The 17,190-nt window shown below is 40.3% G+C and overlaps 2 protein-coding genes across 6 annotated transcripts in view; both read left to right on the plus strand.

Annotated features, from left to right (window-relative positions):
- Rbbp8 (RB binding protein 8, endonuclease) overlaps positions 1 to 9,886 on the plus strand; it is a 110,418-nt gene extending 100,532 nt beyond the window's left edge. For all 4 annotated transcript variants that reach the window (XM_029472024.2, XM_021150757.2, XM_029472027.2 and 1 more), the window contains exons 17-19: positions 4,923 to 5,019; positions 7,304 to 7,445; positions 8,977 to 9,886. In XM_029472024.2, the coding sequence (XP_029327884.2) occupies positions 4,923 to 5,019; positions 7,304 to 7,445; positions 8,977 to 9,074 (337 nt within the window). In that variant the 3' untranslated portion in view covers positions 9,075 to 9,886. The remainder of the gene's footprint in view (positions 1 to 4,922; positions 5,020 to 7,303; positions 7,446 to 8,976) is intronic.
- LOC110284836 (pre-mRNA-splicing regulator WTAP-like) lies at positions 1,512 to 3,075 on the plus strand. 2 transcript variants are annotated; one of them, XM_085833516.1, is made up of 2 exons: positions 1,512 to 2,056; positions 2,244 to 3,075. In XM_085833516.1, exons 1-2 carry the CDS (start codon positions 1,605 to 1,607, stop codon positions 2,278 to 2,280), a joined length of 489 nt encoding a protein of 162 aa, XP_085689642.1. In that variant the 5' UTR covers positions 1,512 to 1,604; the 3' UTR covers positions 2,281 to 3,075. The 2 variants fall into 2 exon arrangements, with proteins under 2 accessions (XP_085689642.1, XP_085689641.1); XM_085833515.1 differs by having other exon boundaries at positions 2,273 to 3,075.
- Positions 9,887 to 17,190: the final 7,304 nt, after the last annotated feature.

A 17,190-nucleotide genomic window follows, 5' to 3' on the forward strand; every position in this document is an offset into this window, starting at 1 on the left:
CTGGGGAGGGCATCTTGGAGGAGCAGGCTCCCTCTCTTCCTGCTCTAGGTAGGTCCTACAAGTCACGCTCAGTTGTCGGGTCCAAAAGCCCATGCCTGCCTTCATCTGCTAGGCACCTCATCAGCCCACGGTAGACATACTTACATTTCTGTTAAGAATTTTTATCTAAAAAACAAAAATTTAATTAATTCTACTTTAAAGACAGGATTTCACTGTATAATTGTACAATTCTGGCTCACAGAGATCTGCTGGTGTCTTCTGAGTGTTTGAATTACAGGCCCAACCAGCACAGCAGACCCAAAATGAATTTTTATTGATTCTTATGAATCTCTAAAAGAAAAAAGTTGACATTTTGTCATTAAATGTTTAATTCTTTTTCTTTGTCACTTTTCCAAAGAAATGGAGCCCTAGAATCCCAAATGTAAATAGGTAGTGTTTTATTTGTTTCAGAAGCTCATAAGCTTGAACACCTCGTGTGGTTTTGCCTCTGTTACAATTGGCATCCTATAGTAGCAGTCCTCTAACCAACATAATATATTTAAGACCCGTCCTGCTACTTGAGACCACAAATAGCGCTGAATCCTGTGTGTGCAACATTTTTTCTATTCATGTTTATGAAACGTTTTTACCCCATTTAGAAGATGATTTTACAGCACTTTTTCTCACATATCCAAATTGTCAGCACCACAGCTTTTGTATTTGAGGGGCATTATGAAGTAAAATAAAGATGACGTAAACACAAGACTTGCCAAGGCCAGTCTGGTCCCAAGTGTGACTGAGACAGGGTAACATACAGGTCGATACTAGATAAAGGGAGCATATCCATCTAGGACAAGATGGAGCATGTGGTGCAGGATTCTTCATACTACATGCAGAGAACTTCATACATTTAAAACTTTTACATTAGTTAGTCCTGAAAGTGTCCATGTGATAAATAGTTTTAGACCTGGGTAACAAACAGCAGAAAATGAAGCTACAAATGAGGAACCACCGTAGTTCTATTATCTATTCAACTACAGTTGACAAGTCCACACCTGTCCTGATCCTCCTGGCACAAGCAGTTCCCTATACATCTTCTACAGCTTCCTTGTGTCTGATAAAAGATGTTCTTGGCTGGGGCTAGGGAAATTATTGGCTTAGCAGACCTGAGTTTGGTTCCCAACAACCACATCAGATGACTTCCAGTGTGAGAAACACAGAAATGCGTGTGGTTGTGTGTGCAAGCCTTTTTCTACTTTACTAGTTTTCATCTGATTGTATATCCTGGAAGTTAATTAGTTGAGTTGTAATAGTGGTAGTTTTTAGGTGTGTCATATGTGTGTGCTATGACTTGTTCTCTAGCAGTAAACACGCGCTTTGTCCACCATGATGCTAGTACACCTAATGATGCAGTAAATATCTTTGCTCCACATCTTTAGACAGAGTTGTAGATTAATATGACATTACAGAGTAATACTTTCTATTTTAAATGTTTCTTAGTAGAGTTTCACTAAGTTTTAAATATGAGTACTTTTGAGGAGCGCGGGGGGGGGGCCGGCGGCGGCGCAGCCTCGGCCTGTGTGACTGGCGGTGCCCGCGCAGCCTCGGGCTGGGAAGGGTGCAAGATGACCAACGAAGAACCTCTTCCTAAAAAGGTCCGACTGAGTGAAACAGACTTCAAAGTTATGGCACGGGATGAGTTAATTCTAAGATGGAAACAATATGAAGCATATGTTCAAGCTTTGGAGGGAAAGTACACAGATCTTAATTCAAACGATGTGACTGGTTTAAGGGAATCTGAAGAAAAACTAAAGCAGCAACAGCAGGAGTCTGCACGCAGGGAGAACATTCTTGTCATGCGGCTAGCAACCAAGGAGCAGGAGATGCAAGAGTGCACTACTCAAATCCAGTACCTCAAGCAAGTTCAGCAGCCGAGTGTGGCCCAACTGAGATCAACAATGGTAGACCCAGCGATCAACTTGTTTTTCCTAAAAATGAAAGGTGAACTGGAACAGACTAAAGACAAACTGGAACAAGCCCAAAATGAACTGAGTGCCTGGAAGTTTACGCCTGATAGGTAAACAAATCATACTCCCCAGTCAAGACTTCCCTGACAGTCCCACCTCGAGAAAGCTGTGGTGGGACAGCCAAGTACTCGTTTCCACACCAAGACTCAGACTTTTTGAGCCAAAAAAGCCACATTCTTATACTGTCCAGCTTGTAATGGTTAATGTAAAACTTACCAGATGAACCTTGTGTTTCAGCTTTTCTCTTCCCCTCCCCCTTGCTTCAGAGGCCTGATGCCGTCGGACTATTCCGAAGAAGAGGCCAACTCCGAAAAATTCCCCTTCTAGGACATGTAGACACTTTGAGAAGTGTTTCTGTTTGAAGAAAATAGAGGGAAAAACAAGTCTTAAGTCTGTGGCACACTGTGTCTTCAGACAGTTTGGAGGATTGAAATCCTAGAGGTTTTAAATCATGAATTGAACATGTAAAATTCCAGTAAAATGTAAAAATGGAATATGCATCGCTCTTAACCATGAGCATAGTGACTTAGAGACACTGTACATCAGTTATGCCAATAAGACTGTGGACTTCATGATTGTTGAACTACTGGGTCAAAACTCAAATGAGGTGAATTTGCCTTTAAAGGATTTACTTGCTAAGAACCAACTAATAGCCATGAGACAATCACGTCATAGCTACCAGTACAAGTAGAGCATATATTTATCCATTTAGCTCTGGGCTCTATATTATAGAATGGAGCCTTAAATCTATGTGGTTTTTATCAATGGTTTGTCTTTTGAATGGTGGAAACTGTAGATCACCTTAACCGAGGACTGTACAAACGTGAAGGTGTTATCTCACACTTCAGGTTTAAAGTGTTTGAAGCATTATAAGCATTCATTTCACAACTAGATTGTATATGGTATTTGGCTGTGATGAGACTCCCATTATTCAGTAAACCCTCATCTCATTCAGCAGGCACATGTTGAACAGCATTGTCGTTGGTGTGAAATGGGGGAATGTGTTCCTTCATTGTATTGGGCCTTTTGTATCGAATTCCTGATATTAAATTAAATGTGCCTTGAAATAGTTGGGTTTTTTTTTTTAATTCAAGGAATACTCTGATAATTTTGTTGTATTCAATATTTTACTTTGGGGGGCTATGGAGAGCAGGATCAACACTTTGGAAAATTTATTCTGTGCTCTTCAAAGTGAAGGAAAAGGCTGTCTCGCTTAAAAGACTATTCCAGATGGTATAAAAGACAAGGAGACTTGGCATTTGGCCCCAGGATATTACAGTAGAACATATTGTGGGACAGTCTCACAAGGTGCCTGCCAGAAGATTGGGAAAATAATGTGTTGGACCTCTGGGCTGGCCCAAGTGAGATGGTTTGTGAATTGAAAAAGGTATAGTGATCATTTCTAGCAAACTCATTTGCTCATTTAGATAAATGAGGCATTATATTCTTCATGCTTCCATCCAAAAAAAAAAAATATATGAGTACTTTTATTTCTGAAGCTAATGGATAGCTAAGGAAACAGGAAGTGGATAAGGGTAGAATGGTGGTAAAAGTCTCATCTTGATTGCTTCTCCTGCTGAGAATTCTAGAAAACCCTGGGGTACTAGCTACTTGTCTCATTGCTGTGACAAAATAGCTCACAAAAGTAACTTGAAGAAAGGAAGGAGTTACTTAGGCTCACAGTTCTAAGATGGAGTCCATCATGGTAAGGAAGTCACAGCAGCAGGAGCGGAGGGCAGCTTGCATATTGCATCCCCAGTCCAGAAGCAGAGAGTGATGAATGCTAACACTAAGCTAACTCTCCTTTTACACTCTCTGGGCCCCATGGAATGGAATCTCCCACAGTTAAGGTGGGTCTTTTACCTCAACCTAAATAGTACTCTTAGGCATGCCCAGAGGCTAACCCTCACTTAGATAGTCTCTCATAGATGTCCTAAATGATCCTAGATTCTGTCAGGTTGACACTATCATACATCAAACAGTAACCTGTTTTGTGTCGTGTCAGGGGAACAGGCTTACTAACCTTTTAACTGATGCTTCCTTTGAGGTTTGCTATGAATGTTAGTCTTCTAGTGAATTCCTTGCTTCATATATTATACTTAGGGGAAAGGATATGGCAAAAATGGATTCTACATAAGCCTAGATTCTTTGAAAAAATATTGTATAGCAATATGTTTTATCTATCCATTCATGCTCTCCATTTTTTAATCATACATTACTCTAAAGTGGGAGTTTCTAGAAGTTAAAATAGAAGGGACCTATAACTCAGTATAGTTGGAAATAGAGTATTTAAAATTTGTTTTGAAGAAAAGTGCTTTCCAATTAAACGGACATGATATCCAAATACTCGGAAGAGAAAATGTATTCCCAAGGAAAATCATTTTAAAAATCATCTTCTATGTTTCCAAGTATTTAGAATGTGTCATGTAGTTGTCTTCTAAAAACTTAGATTTAAATGTGTATGTATGTATACAAATGATTAAACCAAGAAGGGAACCATTAAGAGAAGATGAGTCTTAAAGGAAAGAATGGGGAAATAGAGACAGTGAGTGAACCGCCTATGACAGGAGAGACGAGGAGGCAGTTGGCAGAGAAGAAGGGCCAGGCCAGCAAGCATAGGGAAATGGAGGGAAGAGAGCAAGAGAGGAAGGGAACGCATAAGAAATTATGCCTGAAAGGGCACAGTGAAACCTGTTCCTGAATTAAATATTCATCTAGAATAATACTTGACATACAGAAACAATAAAGACTTGAAAAGAATCACTTGTTTTCCTAATATACAGAAGAACATCTCAAATAAAATGACTGTTTGGGGGGATTATTTCTCTTTCAAATTCTTACAGTTTTAATTCATATTTTAAACCAAATATCTTTCTAGTAACAAATAGGTTAACTTGATTCCTTTTTTCCCTCCAGAGAAACTAGCATACAGAATTTTCCTCATATTGAGGTAGTTCGGAAAAAAGAAGAGAGAAGGAAATTGCTTGGGCACACATGTAAAGAATGTGAGATTGTAAGTACTGATGTAAACACTTCTTTTGAAGTGTGATTTTATAGATCGTAAGTGCCTGATTTGAAAATCACAGATCCTATTTATATTCAGAAACTTTGCTCACTGCAGTAATGATAGAAAGAATAAGGAACCTATCAGCTGAAACTAGCATCTATAAATAAATAGATAGAAAAAAATGAGAGTGAAAGCCCCCAGCTTGTCCCGGAGCCTGAGGCCTAACCCTAATTCCATTTTAAATTGCATTTATTCACTTTAATGTGGAGTTGGGTACATGTGTACCACAGTGAGGGTGGGGTCAGAGAATCACTTGTGGGAGTTGGTTTTTTCTTCTCATCATGTGCGTCCTGAGGACTGAACTTCGGTCATCTGGCTTGGTGAGCAACAATAAGTTGCTGAGCCATTTTGCAGGTACCCTACATTCTAATTCTTATGGCTCTCTTAGGACATTATGTGCCTCTTTTCTTTTCTGTAGTCACTTGCAAATGCTGATGTACATACACCATTTAGGGAAAAATGACGCTTTAGCAGGAAAAGAACATTTATTCCTTTCACTATCTGGACGTAGCGGTACCCATAACTTTCTAAAGAATCAGTACCACTATAAGCCCCATTTTTCTCTGAGATAATTTTCATCACAAATTGATAAAAATAAGTCCTTCATCCTTAGAACACTTATATTTTTACCTTTTTGCATTGGCTAGCTTATGCTGAAGAAATCAATACTGACTATCCTATTAATATGTTGTCCCAGATAGGTTATTTAATATCTTATAATGTGCTGGTTTTCTTCTGTCTCACTATCAGCTGTTAGATGCCCTCCTCAACATCTACCTTCCTCATTTAGATTTTCTTATTAATTGCTATCTTGAAAATTTAATAGTCAAGACACATTAAAATAGCATGTGGAAAGTCTGACTTGATTATAGTAAGGGCTTTGTGGAAATATGCTCTTACAGAAGGAGTACAGATGGAACCATCTTGAGAAACAGTTGGACAGTTGCAGTCATTGCTTTCTGCTGTAAAGCATTGTGATGAAAGCGCTTGGGGAGGAAAGGACTTGTGTGGCTTATACTTCCGTGCAACAGGCCAGCGTGGAAAGAAGTCAGGGCAAAAACTCAGGGCAGTTTCCTGGGACAGGAACTGAAGCAGAGGCCATGGAGTGGTGCTGCTTACTGCTTGCTCCTCAAGGCTTGCTTATCTATCCTGCTCTCTTCTAGAACCTCGGGGTGGCCCCGCCTACAATGAGCTGGGCCCTCCCATATCAGTCACTAATCAAGAAAATGCCCCACACAGTTTCCTACAAACAGTGTGATGGAGACATTTCCTTAATTTTGATGTTCCTCTTCCATATGACTTTAGCTGACATAGAGTTGATTAAAAAAAAAATTGCCAGCACATCAGTACAAATGAAACCACTTATATCTTGAAATTTTATAGCACAAACATTGTTACTCTATTTTCCTTCTCAGTGATCAGTGTCTTCTTGATGTCCAGTCATTGAAAATGGTTGTTTCTTTCATTTTATGTAGTTCTGCTAGTTATTTACTGTAAAAGAGGTTTTTTAATGGCAAAAAAAATGATTAAAGTACAAATTTTATGTACTTAAATGTAACCTGTAGTGTACTATCTGTAAATTTATGCCAATGTCTATTCTCTACATCTCTCAGCAAACCCCACTGGTTTTTACCTGCAGACTGTTCTGCTCCGTATTCACTTACTTTCTCCACCAACACCACCAGGTACACACCCAGGCTTCATCTTACATGGCCTTCCTTAACACACTTCACCATTTAGAACTCGAGCAGAAAAACTGTCCTCAGAAATGCTCATCTCCATGTTCTCCCTTTCTTTTGGTTCTTTCTCTTCTTAAACACAATAATGGCCTGTTGTATTTTTTCCTAATAATCTTTTAGAAAAAAAGTTAAATTATGCCAGTATTCTGCCAGTACCTTTCAGTATTTTCTCAGCTTACTAAGTAGAGCCCAAACCCAGGGATAGCTCAGTGCCAGGTGTGCCAGGCAGGGTTGGCAGTTGTAAGTGCAAAACCTCTATGGATAAGGAAACAGCGTTGATTCACAAAGCTGCTTCTCATTTACAAGCAAGCATTTCACAGACTCACCACTGACTTTGTTACTGTTACTACTACTACTGCAGTATCACCAGTACATATTATTTCCTTAGAATGTTTAATTTAAATAGTTTTTTAGTTTCTAGTTTATAATCAGTAAACATGCCACTCTGGTCATTATTCCTAAGTGGGAAACTTACCTGTTGTTACTGTTAGTATTATGCAGATTTGCCAGCAGAAGAAAGAGAAAAGAAGTTGGCTTCCTGCTCAAGACACCGATTTCGCTACATTCCGCCCAACACACCAGAGAATTTCTGGGAAGTTGGTTTTCCTTCTACTCAGACGTGTCTGGAAAGAGGTAGGATTATCGATTTCAGGATTTTAGGGTTTTTTTTTTTAAATATTGTATAAGATTTAAATCTGAATATAAACCTTTTCTCTCTAACTCACGTTTTCCTGTGCTATAAGTTAAATACTGCTTCTGTGACATACAAATGAATTCCTGCATGGGAAAGGCTTTCTTTCACCTGTCCTGTTATTTGACTTGGGACTAGGCATTGCTTATAATCACTTTGATGTGACTATGTATACATTAGCCTGGCTTGTCACTCAGATTTCAGAAAGCAGTTTTATCCTGTCAGGATGACGTATAAGTGACACGCCTTCAAAGTGGGCATTTTCATTTGCTGTGTGTCATAAAAGCTCGCTCTTGGAGCAGTGATGTTTGTTCTCACCGTTCCCAGCAGCATGGTGCTAAACAGATGGTAATTCTGAGTTTGTGTGATATGACTGGCAGCTACAACAGTGCTCAGATTACAATTGACTATGACATCTATGGCATTTAACTTACTTGTAGCCTTTTGGTCTTAAGCCTGTATTTAAATTATTAATATTTAAAACTTTTACCCAAAGAAAGATAAAACAACAAATAAATACAGTGATAAGATGACCAGCTAGACTTTGAGTATTTTCAAACTCCCAAAGGTCTACTTGTGACTCACACCAGGAGGTGTCTTCCCCACTTTTGGAGAAGCGCCATATGTTTAACTGTAGGAAACACACAAAGTCACTGACACCATTTCTCCTCCCGGTCATTGCACAGAATCAGATAAGCTGGTTACAACCATTGTTTACCCTACTAGCCTGGCCCAGAGCACAGTCCTCCCCTGAAAATTACGACTGGAGATTTCTTAGGAAAATCTGAGTGTAGAGAACACAGACTTCTCACCTTATGAAATAGCTACCACAGAAGACTTTGGGGGAACCACGGAAATTTATAATAGTAGAGTTTAGATTTAATAATATGGCCCCATGTACAAACCTGTTGGGGGTAGGGGAGACAGGCAAAAGAGAGACGCCTAAGAACTCTGGGTTAGAGGGTGGTCAAGATTCTCACCTGTTCCAGTTCTGTGAACTTGAGCAAGTGATTTGATTTCTGCAGGTCTCCATCACTCGTGTGGGAAATCAGTGTAGCAGAAGCTACTTGGAAGAAGCATGAGAACTGTCTGAGATCCTGGATACTGACTATTTTATACATTTTGTTGCTTTTTTTTTTCCCTCTCTTGGTATAAATGAGGAAACTCTGGTGCTAGCTAGTGAAATCACTCACCAGTATCACACAGCTAAAAATCAGAAGTATCATGAAAACTAGACATTACACAAGTTAAATATGTAGTGAATATATACTGAAAGAAATGCTGTTGGTTTTGTTACCTGGATAGGTTGTGTGTTTGGTTGTAAGGTAGTGTCTCATGCCCAGGCTGCCTTCGGACTCCTGGTCTTCCACTTCTTAAGCATTGGGATCACAGACATGAGCCACCATGCTCACCCATGCTGAAAGAGATGTATGTTCATAATGCACTGTTCTAAAGTCATAATTTGTTTTTCAGGTTATATCAAGGAAGATCTCGATCTTAGTCCTCGTCCCAAAAGACGGCAGCCTTACAACGCGGTCTTTTCTCCAAAAGGCAAAGAGCAGAGGACCTAGACACTGGCGTGAAAGCAGGGGAGCAGGCCTTTTTGTGTTTCACTTAGTTATTTATAGTTAAAGTTGGAATAAACATTGATCTTTGATATTTTTTGATCTTCTATAAAATGATTTATAAATGAGTTTTCTATTAAAAATGTTTTAAATGGCATATACCAACCATACAAATAACTAAAATGTGGATGTGTTTTTTCTTTTGTACCTTCAAGCAGTAGGGTGTTTCATTTTGCACTCTAAATTTAGGGTTATTTACTTTATTTGGTAATTATAGCTTTTGAAATACGGCTGTGGTAGTCTATAATTTATTCTGTATGGATCTTCATCGTCTGTTTCCTTTGGTGTTTCTCTGCAGAAGAGCCCTCGTGGTAATCTTTAGGGGTTCTCAGTTTATTCATTAACCTGTAGATCATACCAGCTTTTGATATGCAAGTATTTTTTTAAGGGGTGGAAGCTAACTTTTCAATATAGTCCTTCTGACTGCCCAGCATCTCTTTTGTTGTTGTTGTTGAATCGAGTGCAGTGCCAGTCTGCAGTAAATTCCTCTCAGAGACCACAAATACCAACAGACTCTTAAGTTAAGCATGCCCTCTGACCTGATCTGATCAGACTCTTAAGTTCATGTGCCCTCTGACCTGATCACAGAAGACTCTAAGTTAAGTGTGTTGAATGTAATTTTAATAACATGCTTGCTCTTTCTCGAGACCTCATTCTGAACTCCCTCAACCTCTCGCAGCTAGCTTCACCAAACTGCCAACCACTGCCCTGGCTATGCCCTTTTTCCTGCCCACCTTAGTTGCTGTAGAATGGAAAACACCAGACAGCCAGATAACTCAGTGGCTGATCGAAGAATATCCTACCCCATCCTCCTTGGCCTCCACCCATGGCAGAGGCCTATCTTGGGGTTTTACTGCTCTGAACAGACACCATGACCAAGGCAAGGCAACATTTAATTGGGGCTGGCTTACAGGCTCAGACATTCAGTCCATTACCATCAAGGTGGGAGCATGGCAGTATCCAGGCAGGCATGGCACAGTAGGAGCTGAGAGTTCTCTGACTTCATCCAAAGGCTGCTAATGGAAGACTGACTTCCAGGCAACTAGGGTGAGGATCTTATGCACACACCCACAGTGACACACCTACTCCAACCAGGTCACACCAATTCCAACAAGGCCACACCTCCAAATAGTGCCGCTCCCTGGTCCAAGAATATACAAACCATCATAGTGCCCCTGAGACCTACATGTCTGCCACTTCCTCCACTCCACCACCTGCTCTGCTTCCTCCTTCTTGCCCCTTCCTCCTGAAACCCAGAAGTCCCACCTCTTCCTCTTCACCCATCAATTGGCTTCCAACATCTTTATTAACACAATCAAGAACCAATTAGGGAATTAATACGTCCCCCTACATCTCACCTTTTCTGTCCAATAAAAAAAATTTTTTTAAATTCTCTCCCATATATAAATTGAACAAAACCATAATAAATAAGTAAATTACACAGTAGAAGGTACAAATGACATCCAGTCCACCAATTTGTCACTTTAGATAAAATACCAGATTTCCTAACTGCAAGAATTATAATTCTGTACCTGGATTATGCTTAGAATTCTAGCTTGCAACATCACTTGAAAACCATGTCATCCACTCTATAAACTCTATGTTAAGCAGCATGGGTTTGAATATGGGACTAAAACTAGTCTTCAACCCCATCAGAAATCCAAGAACAACTAAATATTACCTGAAAACATAGGAAGCATGAAACAGCTTCCAAACTTAACTCAATGTAGAGACAGCTGACTATCTGGACAGCCCCCCATTTTTCAGAATCCAGGAATATCCATCTCCAGCCTTCTGGCCAAGAACCATCTCTATCTGACAGACCTATTATGCAGAAAGTTGAAGGGCCACTATCTCTGTCTTGACAAAGCCAGGAGTCAACTATTCTGCAAAATGTGTCCTTCTCTGGACAGTATTGTCTGTCGATGAAATGGGCAATTTCTTGCCAGGGCTGCCTTGCCATGAAAGCAACCTTGCCTGGAGATGAAGATGCTCAAAATTATTGAACTGTGAAGAGGGTACTGTCAGGAGCAGACATGTCTCATAGTCAGATGACCATTAATGAAATAATATTAAGTGTTAATTATGTGGATTTCTTATACTGTCAAAGACTATATAAAGTATATCTGACTGTTAAACCTTGACCTCTCTTAGCTATTTCCTATTGAAATATCTTGAAAATACCCTTTTATAATTTATTCAGAACCATGAGTTTCTTATCTGGTCCTTGTATTGTTCAATCAACTAAAAACAGTTTGTAATAGCAGTTAGAAAGACTGGGTCTAAGCCTCACATTCGTAGATGAGTTGCATAGGCACAATACCTGTCTAAGGGTAACAGTATTAATCTCAAATGTGTATCAGTATAAGAAAGTCATTCCAATGAAATGTTTCAATGTAAGAAAATATAGTTTTAACTTTGCATCAATCATAAAAATATCTACCAATTAAGATTATGGCTACACAACCTATTTCCTCTCTGTTCAAATTTATGACCATTCCCAAATTCCCTAGAATGACAACCTTTAGAATAATCACTTCCAGTCCTCTAAACTCAGGGAATTGGGCTGCCAACTCCATGGCTTCTTCCTGCTGAACAGGGGTGATAAAATATCTTTAAAGGGGAGGGGAAAGGAAGGGGAAATAGATTTGGTTAGGCCTTAAGAAAGCCAAGCCAACCATTACTATTCAGTCTCTGATGTCTAAGTTCTGACTGGATAAGTCTGAAAGTTTGAATGAGACAAGGCGACCTGGAATCCATGACACCAGGAGTCCATACAGGTCAGTTCAGCATGATGAACACTCTGCAATATACAAATCTCAAAACAGAATTTAAGTACCATCAAGATATCTGTCCTGTTTGATTCTTTTGAGTTTCTCTAGCTTTTCAGGGGGGTTCCCTCTGTCATATCTGATCCATATAACTCCAGAAGGGTCTAGAGCTTATTCTCCTTCACTGTGAACACAAAAGTAGAGCCTTTCTCCCAAAGTAGTAATCAAATATTCTATGAGCCTAATCTGTCATGCCAAGATATTTAACCCGGAATTCCTATGGAGCCCATGTTCGAACAAAATGAGTTATCCTGCAAGACCTTTTAAATTTTTCCTAAAGCATTTTATTTTCATACAACCTCCCTGCATCTTCTGTTGGAGGCAGCAGCCCTGCCTCTCCACCTAACCCAAGGGAGCAAGCTTGGCCTGTCCTTGCACAGCAGGGACTCCCAGCACCTCTGGGCCCAAATTCCCTACACTAGTTCTGATCCACGGGAAGAATTCCCCATGTGGCTTGGGCAAAATATGTATACTCTTCTATCTTTAAAAACAATTAACCCAAACTTGGAATTCTATCCTATGGTTACCTGCTTGTAGGAAGCAGGCAGCTTTTACTGTTTGCTTCTCAGCCTCAGAGCAGCCATCTTGTCTCTCTTCCCAGCAGGGATTACTCAGAGGCTGTGAGCTGAGCCTGCCCCTGTTTCTTTAAGATTCCTCGCACGCTGGAGCCATGTGACTCCACTCCCTGAAAAACCAATTCTCTCCTTGACATGATTCACTGTATGTGGTTCATTCAAGAATACTAAATTAATAGTGGATTCTCACCTACCATGTTAGGCATCATCTGTTGCATGTAATTTTAATAACATGCTTGCTCCCTCAACCTCTAGCAGCTGTCTCCACCAAACTGCCAAACGACCGACCGCCCAGGCTGTGCCCTTTCTCCTGCACACCTTAGTCGCCATGAATGGAAAACAACAGAGGGCCTTAATATTTTAAAACTAGCCAGATAATGGCTGGGTGAAGAATATCCTAACCCATCCTCCTTGGCCTCCACCCACGCCCCTGAGACCCACAGGTCTGCAGCTTCGTCGTTCCACTGCCTGCTCTGCCTCCTCCCTCTCATCCTCTTCTCTTCCTCCTGGGACACAGAAGTCCCACCTTTTTCCCTTCACCTAGCGATTAGCTTCTGACATTTTTATTGACACAACCAAGAACCAATTAGGAAATCAATACCTCCCCTACATAAGCATGTGCCCTCTAACCTGATCACAGCAGACTCTAAGTGTGTCCCCTGACCTGATCACAGTATTCCAGCTCATCATTTGTTTTTTCCACGATGTTTTCTAGTAGTTTCGAGCCACATCTGTTAGATACATTTTTGCCTATATATTCAAACATACTGTCTGACTTTCCTAGACTGACCAAATGTTATAAAGGAACTTCAGTTTAGCTTCAGAGACTTTAGTAACTATATTCCTCTGGGTGGTGATTGAGTTGACTGGCTAGATTCTGTACCACCTATTTTTGTGGCAGTTGCCTGTCTCTTTTTCTACATGTTTATTTAACCCATATCTTGCCAGAGTTTCATGTAAACCAGAATACAAAAGACTACAGAGAATGCTGTAGTAAGATCTAAGTAACCTCATAACATAAAATCTTCTCAGAGTTGTGAAAATGCTCTTGCTTAGCCTATGAATTTATTGATTCATTACTTGACTCAAATTTTTACACCACTGTAGTAGCATATGTTCATCACATTTCTTTCCTTTAATAATTATTTATCCAGTGTTTGGTTTTTTTCCTGTATGAACAACTAACCATCTTTTTGGTCACTGTATTCCAGGACCTGTGTTCTTCACAAAGGATTTTCACTTTTAATTCATTTGTTGTTATTTTGGTTGGTTGGTTGGTTGGCTTTGTTTGGTTTTTGTTTTGTTTTGTTTTGTTTTGAGAAGGAGTTTCTCTGTGTAGCCCTAGCTGCCCTGAAAATCCCCCTGTAGACCAGGCTAGCTTCGAACTCAGAGCCTGCTTCTGCCTCTCAAGTGCTAGTACTAAAGGTGTGTGCCTCCACTGCTAGATTCTCTTTTAATTTTTAAATAGCCTGTGCGCTGGTGATGTTGGAGTCCACCAAAAGACCCTCACTCACAAAGACCATCGAGACCGACATCACTGCAAACCACAAGAGGTTTTTTTATTGATCCAATTCGTTGGGGACCACCACCACCACCACCCCCGCCTCAGCATGCAGGCAAGAGGAGAGACCCTGAACAAACAAAGAGCACACTTTTTATACCTTGTAAGGGGCAGATTTAGGCAACAGCGCTAGCTGGCTTATTCTAATTGGTGTAGCAAGTAACCTTTTCAGGCATTGGCTGGTTTGTATAGGGTGACTACCTTTGGCCTAGTGACTCGCTCTGCCTGCCCTTATGGTGGGTTATTATTATTGGTCAGCAAAGAAGCAGTACATTTTGAACTTATGGGTCAGCTATTAACGTCACAGCTATTAACACGTCATGGGGAATTCTAGTGACAAGGTCAGGGCAATTTGTGGTTTTTCTCAGAATTCAGTGTGGGGTGGGGTAGGGGAATTTTTCTGGGAACTGCTAATCTTGTTTTGGCAGCTGCAGACTTAGTCTGGTCTTTTTGACCACTAAACTATATAGTTTGGAAAGTCCCTTCAGAGGGGGAAGGGGCTAGGTGGTCTTGAATTTATTTTGGATTTTACAGTGACCTGGATGTCTCCTGGCTTTCTATGCTTCTAAACTCTGTAACATTTATCTTTGTGGCTGTAAAATAGCTAAGTGGTGTCTAGAATCTGGTTTATGTTCTGTAAAAAAAAGAAAAGAAAAAAGGTATGTGCTATTTGTTTTTGTCCCCTTTACAAAGTTTTATAGAGCTAGGTGTAGGTACCTACTCCTTTAATCCCTGTAGGGAGACAAAGGCAGAAGAGGCCAGCCTGGTTCACATAGTAAGTTCCAGACAGCTAGGACTACATAAAGAGACTCTTCTCAAAATCACAAGTAAATATTAAAACAAGAAGGTTTTACAGAAAGCCCTGTTGCTTTTCAGTGGCCAGAATTGTCACATGTATATGAGACCCATGGCTGCCTCCTATCAGAAGCAGAGACTAGGGACTAGGAGTCTGAGGGATCTATTCATTTAAACAGGGTGCCACACACATGCAGTGTCTGCCTCCAGGAAACTCTGCTTCTAAAAAGCTGCCTAAGCAAAGGAAGATTGTCTGTGATGATCATGTGACAGTTGTCTAGTAACTCTTTAAATTTTATCTTGCCATCCCTTGTAAGGTTGGGTGAACTGATTCCTTCTAGCTACTATCAACCAGCCTTGTCTTGAAGTAATAACACTTTTTAAAGCCACTTGAGTTAAAATCATTTACATGAAAATGGAAGTTTATGACACAGTGCAGTCTCAGCTTTTAAAACATAATATGTAGGAGCTAGAGTTATGGCTGGGTGGTTAAGAGCACTTGCAGCTCTTGCAGAAGACCCAGGTTTGGTTTCTAGCACTCATGTGGCATCCATAATTCTAGTTCCAGGGGAACAAGAACCCTCTAGGCTCCTTGGGCACTAGGCAGGCATGTGATACACATAAATGCAGTCAACACTCATACACTTAAAAGATAATGTATAGGGGGCTGCAGAGATGGCTCAGTGGTTAAGAGCACGGGCTGTTTTTCCAGAAGACCCAGATTCAAATCCCAGCACCCACATGGCAGTTCACAACTGGCTATAATTCTAATTCCAGGGGATATGACACCTTCACACAGACAAACTTGGAGACAGAGCACCAATGTAAATTTAAGGGAAAAAAAGATAATGTATAGAAGCCTGGAGGGAAATCTAAGAGTACTGACTGCTCTTCCAAAAGACCTGGTTTAGTTTCTCACACCCACATGGCTGTTCATAATCATATAGTTTCAGGGGATCTAAATCCTGGTCTCCATGGGCACCTGGTGATCACATGGTTCAGACTTACATTTAGACAAACACCTGTATACATTCTTTAAAGGTATAGAATTGAGCCTTTATATACTTGTAAATGATTCATCTCTAACATAGACATTAGGAGATATTTCTGAATAAATTTCACTCACTATTTACTATATATACACACTATATATAGAGAATATGTATATAATATAATAATATTACATATACACACACACACTATATATATATATATATATATATTGTGTGTGTGTGTGTGTGTGTGTGTGTGATTTCAGGTTGCCTAGAAGCTTTTTAAAGTTGAAGAACTCTGATTCAAATGCTGGAAATATGCAGAACCTATATATCAGCACTTCACATTTCAGTAACTCCTGTCTTTGAGAAACATGTATTCTGATTAAACCTTAGAACGTAAGATTTCCTATTGCGACTATTTAAATAAGTTAATCAAGAATACCTAAATGTTTGTAGAAGATAATGTCAAGAGAGTAAGGGACAGTGTGTGAAACAAAAACCGTTCTTTTTTATTAGATATTTTCTTTTTTTACATTTCAAATGTTATCCCCTTTCCTAGTTTCCCCTCCAAAAATCCCATATCCCCTCCCCCTCTCCCCCTGCTCCCCAGCCCACCCACTCCCACATCCTGGCCCTGGCATTCCCCTATACTGGGGCTTACTGAACCTTCACTGAGCCAAGGGCCTCTCCTACCATTGATGGCTGACTAGGCCATCCTCTGCTACATATGGAGCTAAAGACACAAGTCCCACCATGTGTTTTCTTTGATTGGTGGTTTAGTCTCAGGGAGCTCTCGGGGTACTGGTTAGTTCATATTGTTATTCCTCCTATTGGGCTGCAAACCCCTTCAGCTCCTTGGGTACTTTCTCTATATTCTTCATTGGGGACCCTGTGTTCCATCCAATAGATGACTGTGAGCATCCACTTCTGTATTTGCCAGGCACTGGCAGAGCCTCTCAGGAGACAGTTATATCAGGCTCTTGTCAGCTAAATCTTGTTGGCATCTGCAATAGTGGGTTTGGTGGTTGTTTATGGGATGGATCTTGAGGTGGGGCAGTCTCTGGATGGTCCTTCCTTCAGTCTCTGCTCTGAACTATGTCTCTGTAACTCCTTCCATGAGTATATTGTTCCCCCTTCTAAGAAGGATCGAAGTATCCACACTTTGGTCTTCCTTCTTCTTGAGTTTCATGTGTTTTGCAAATTATATCTTGGGTATTTTGAGTTTCTGGGCTAATATCCATTTATCAGTGTGTGTATATCATGTGTGTTCCTTTGTGATTGGGTTACCTCACTCAGGATGATATC

The sequence above is a fragment of the Mus caroli genome, unplaced genomic scaffold, assembly GCF_978045245.1.
Source record: "Mus caroli unplaced genomic scaffold, Mus_caroli_1 scaffold_19, whole genome shotgun sequence".
Classification (NCBI taxonomy): domain Eukaryota; kingdom Metazoa; phylum Chordata; class Mammalia; order Rodentia; family Muridae; genus Mus; species Mus caroli.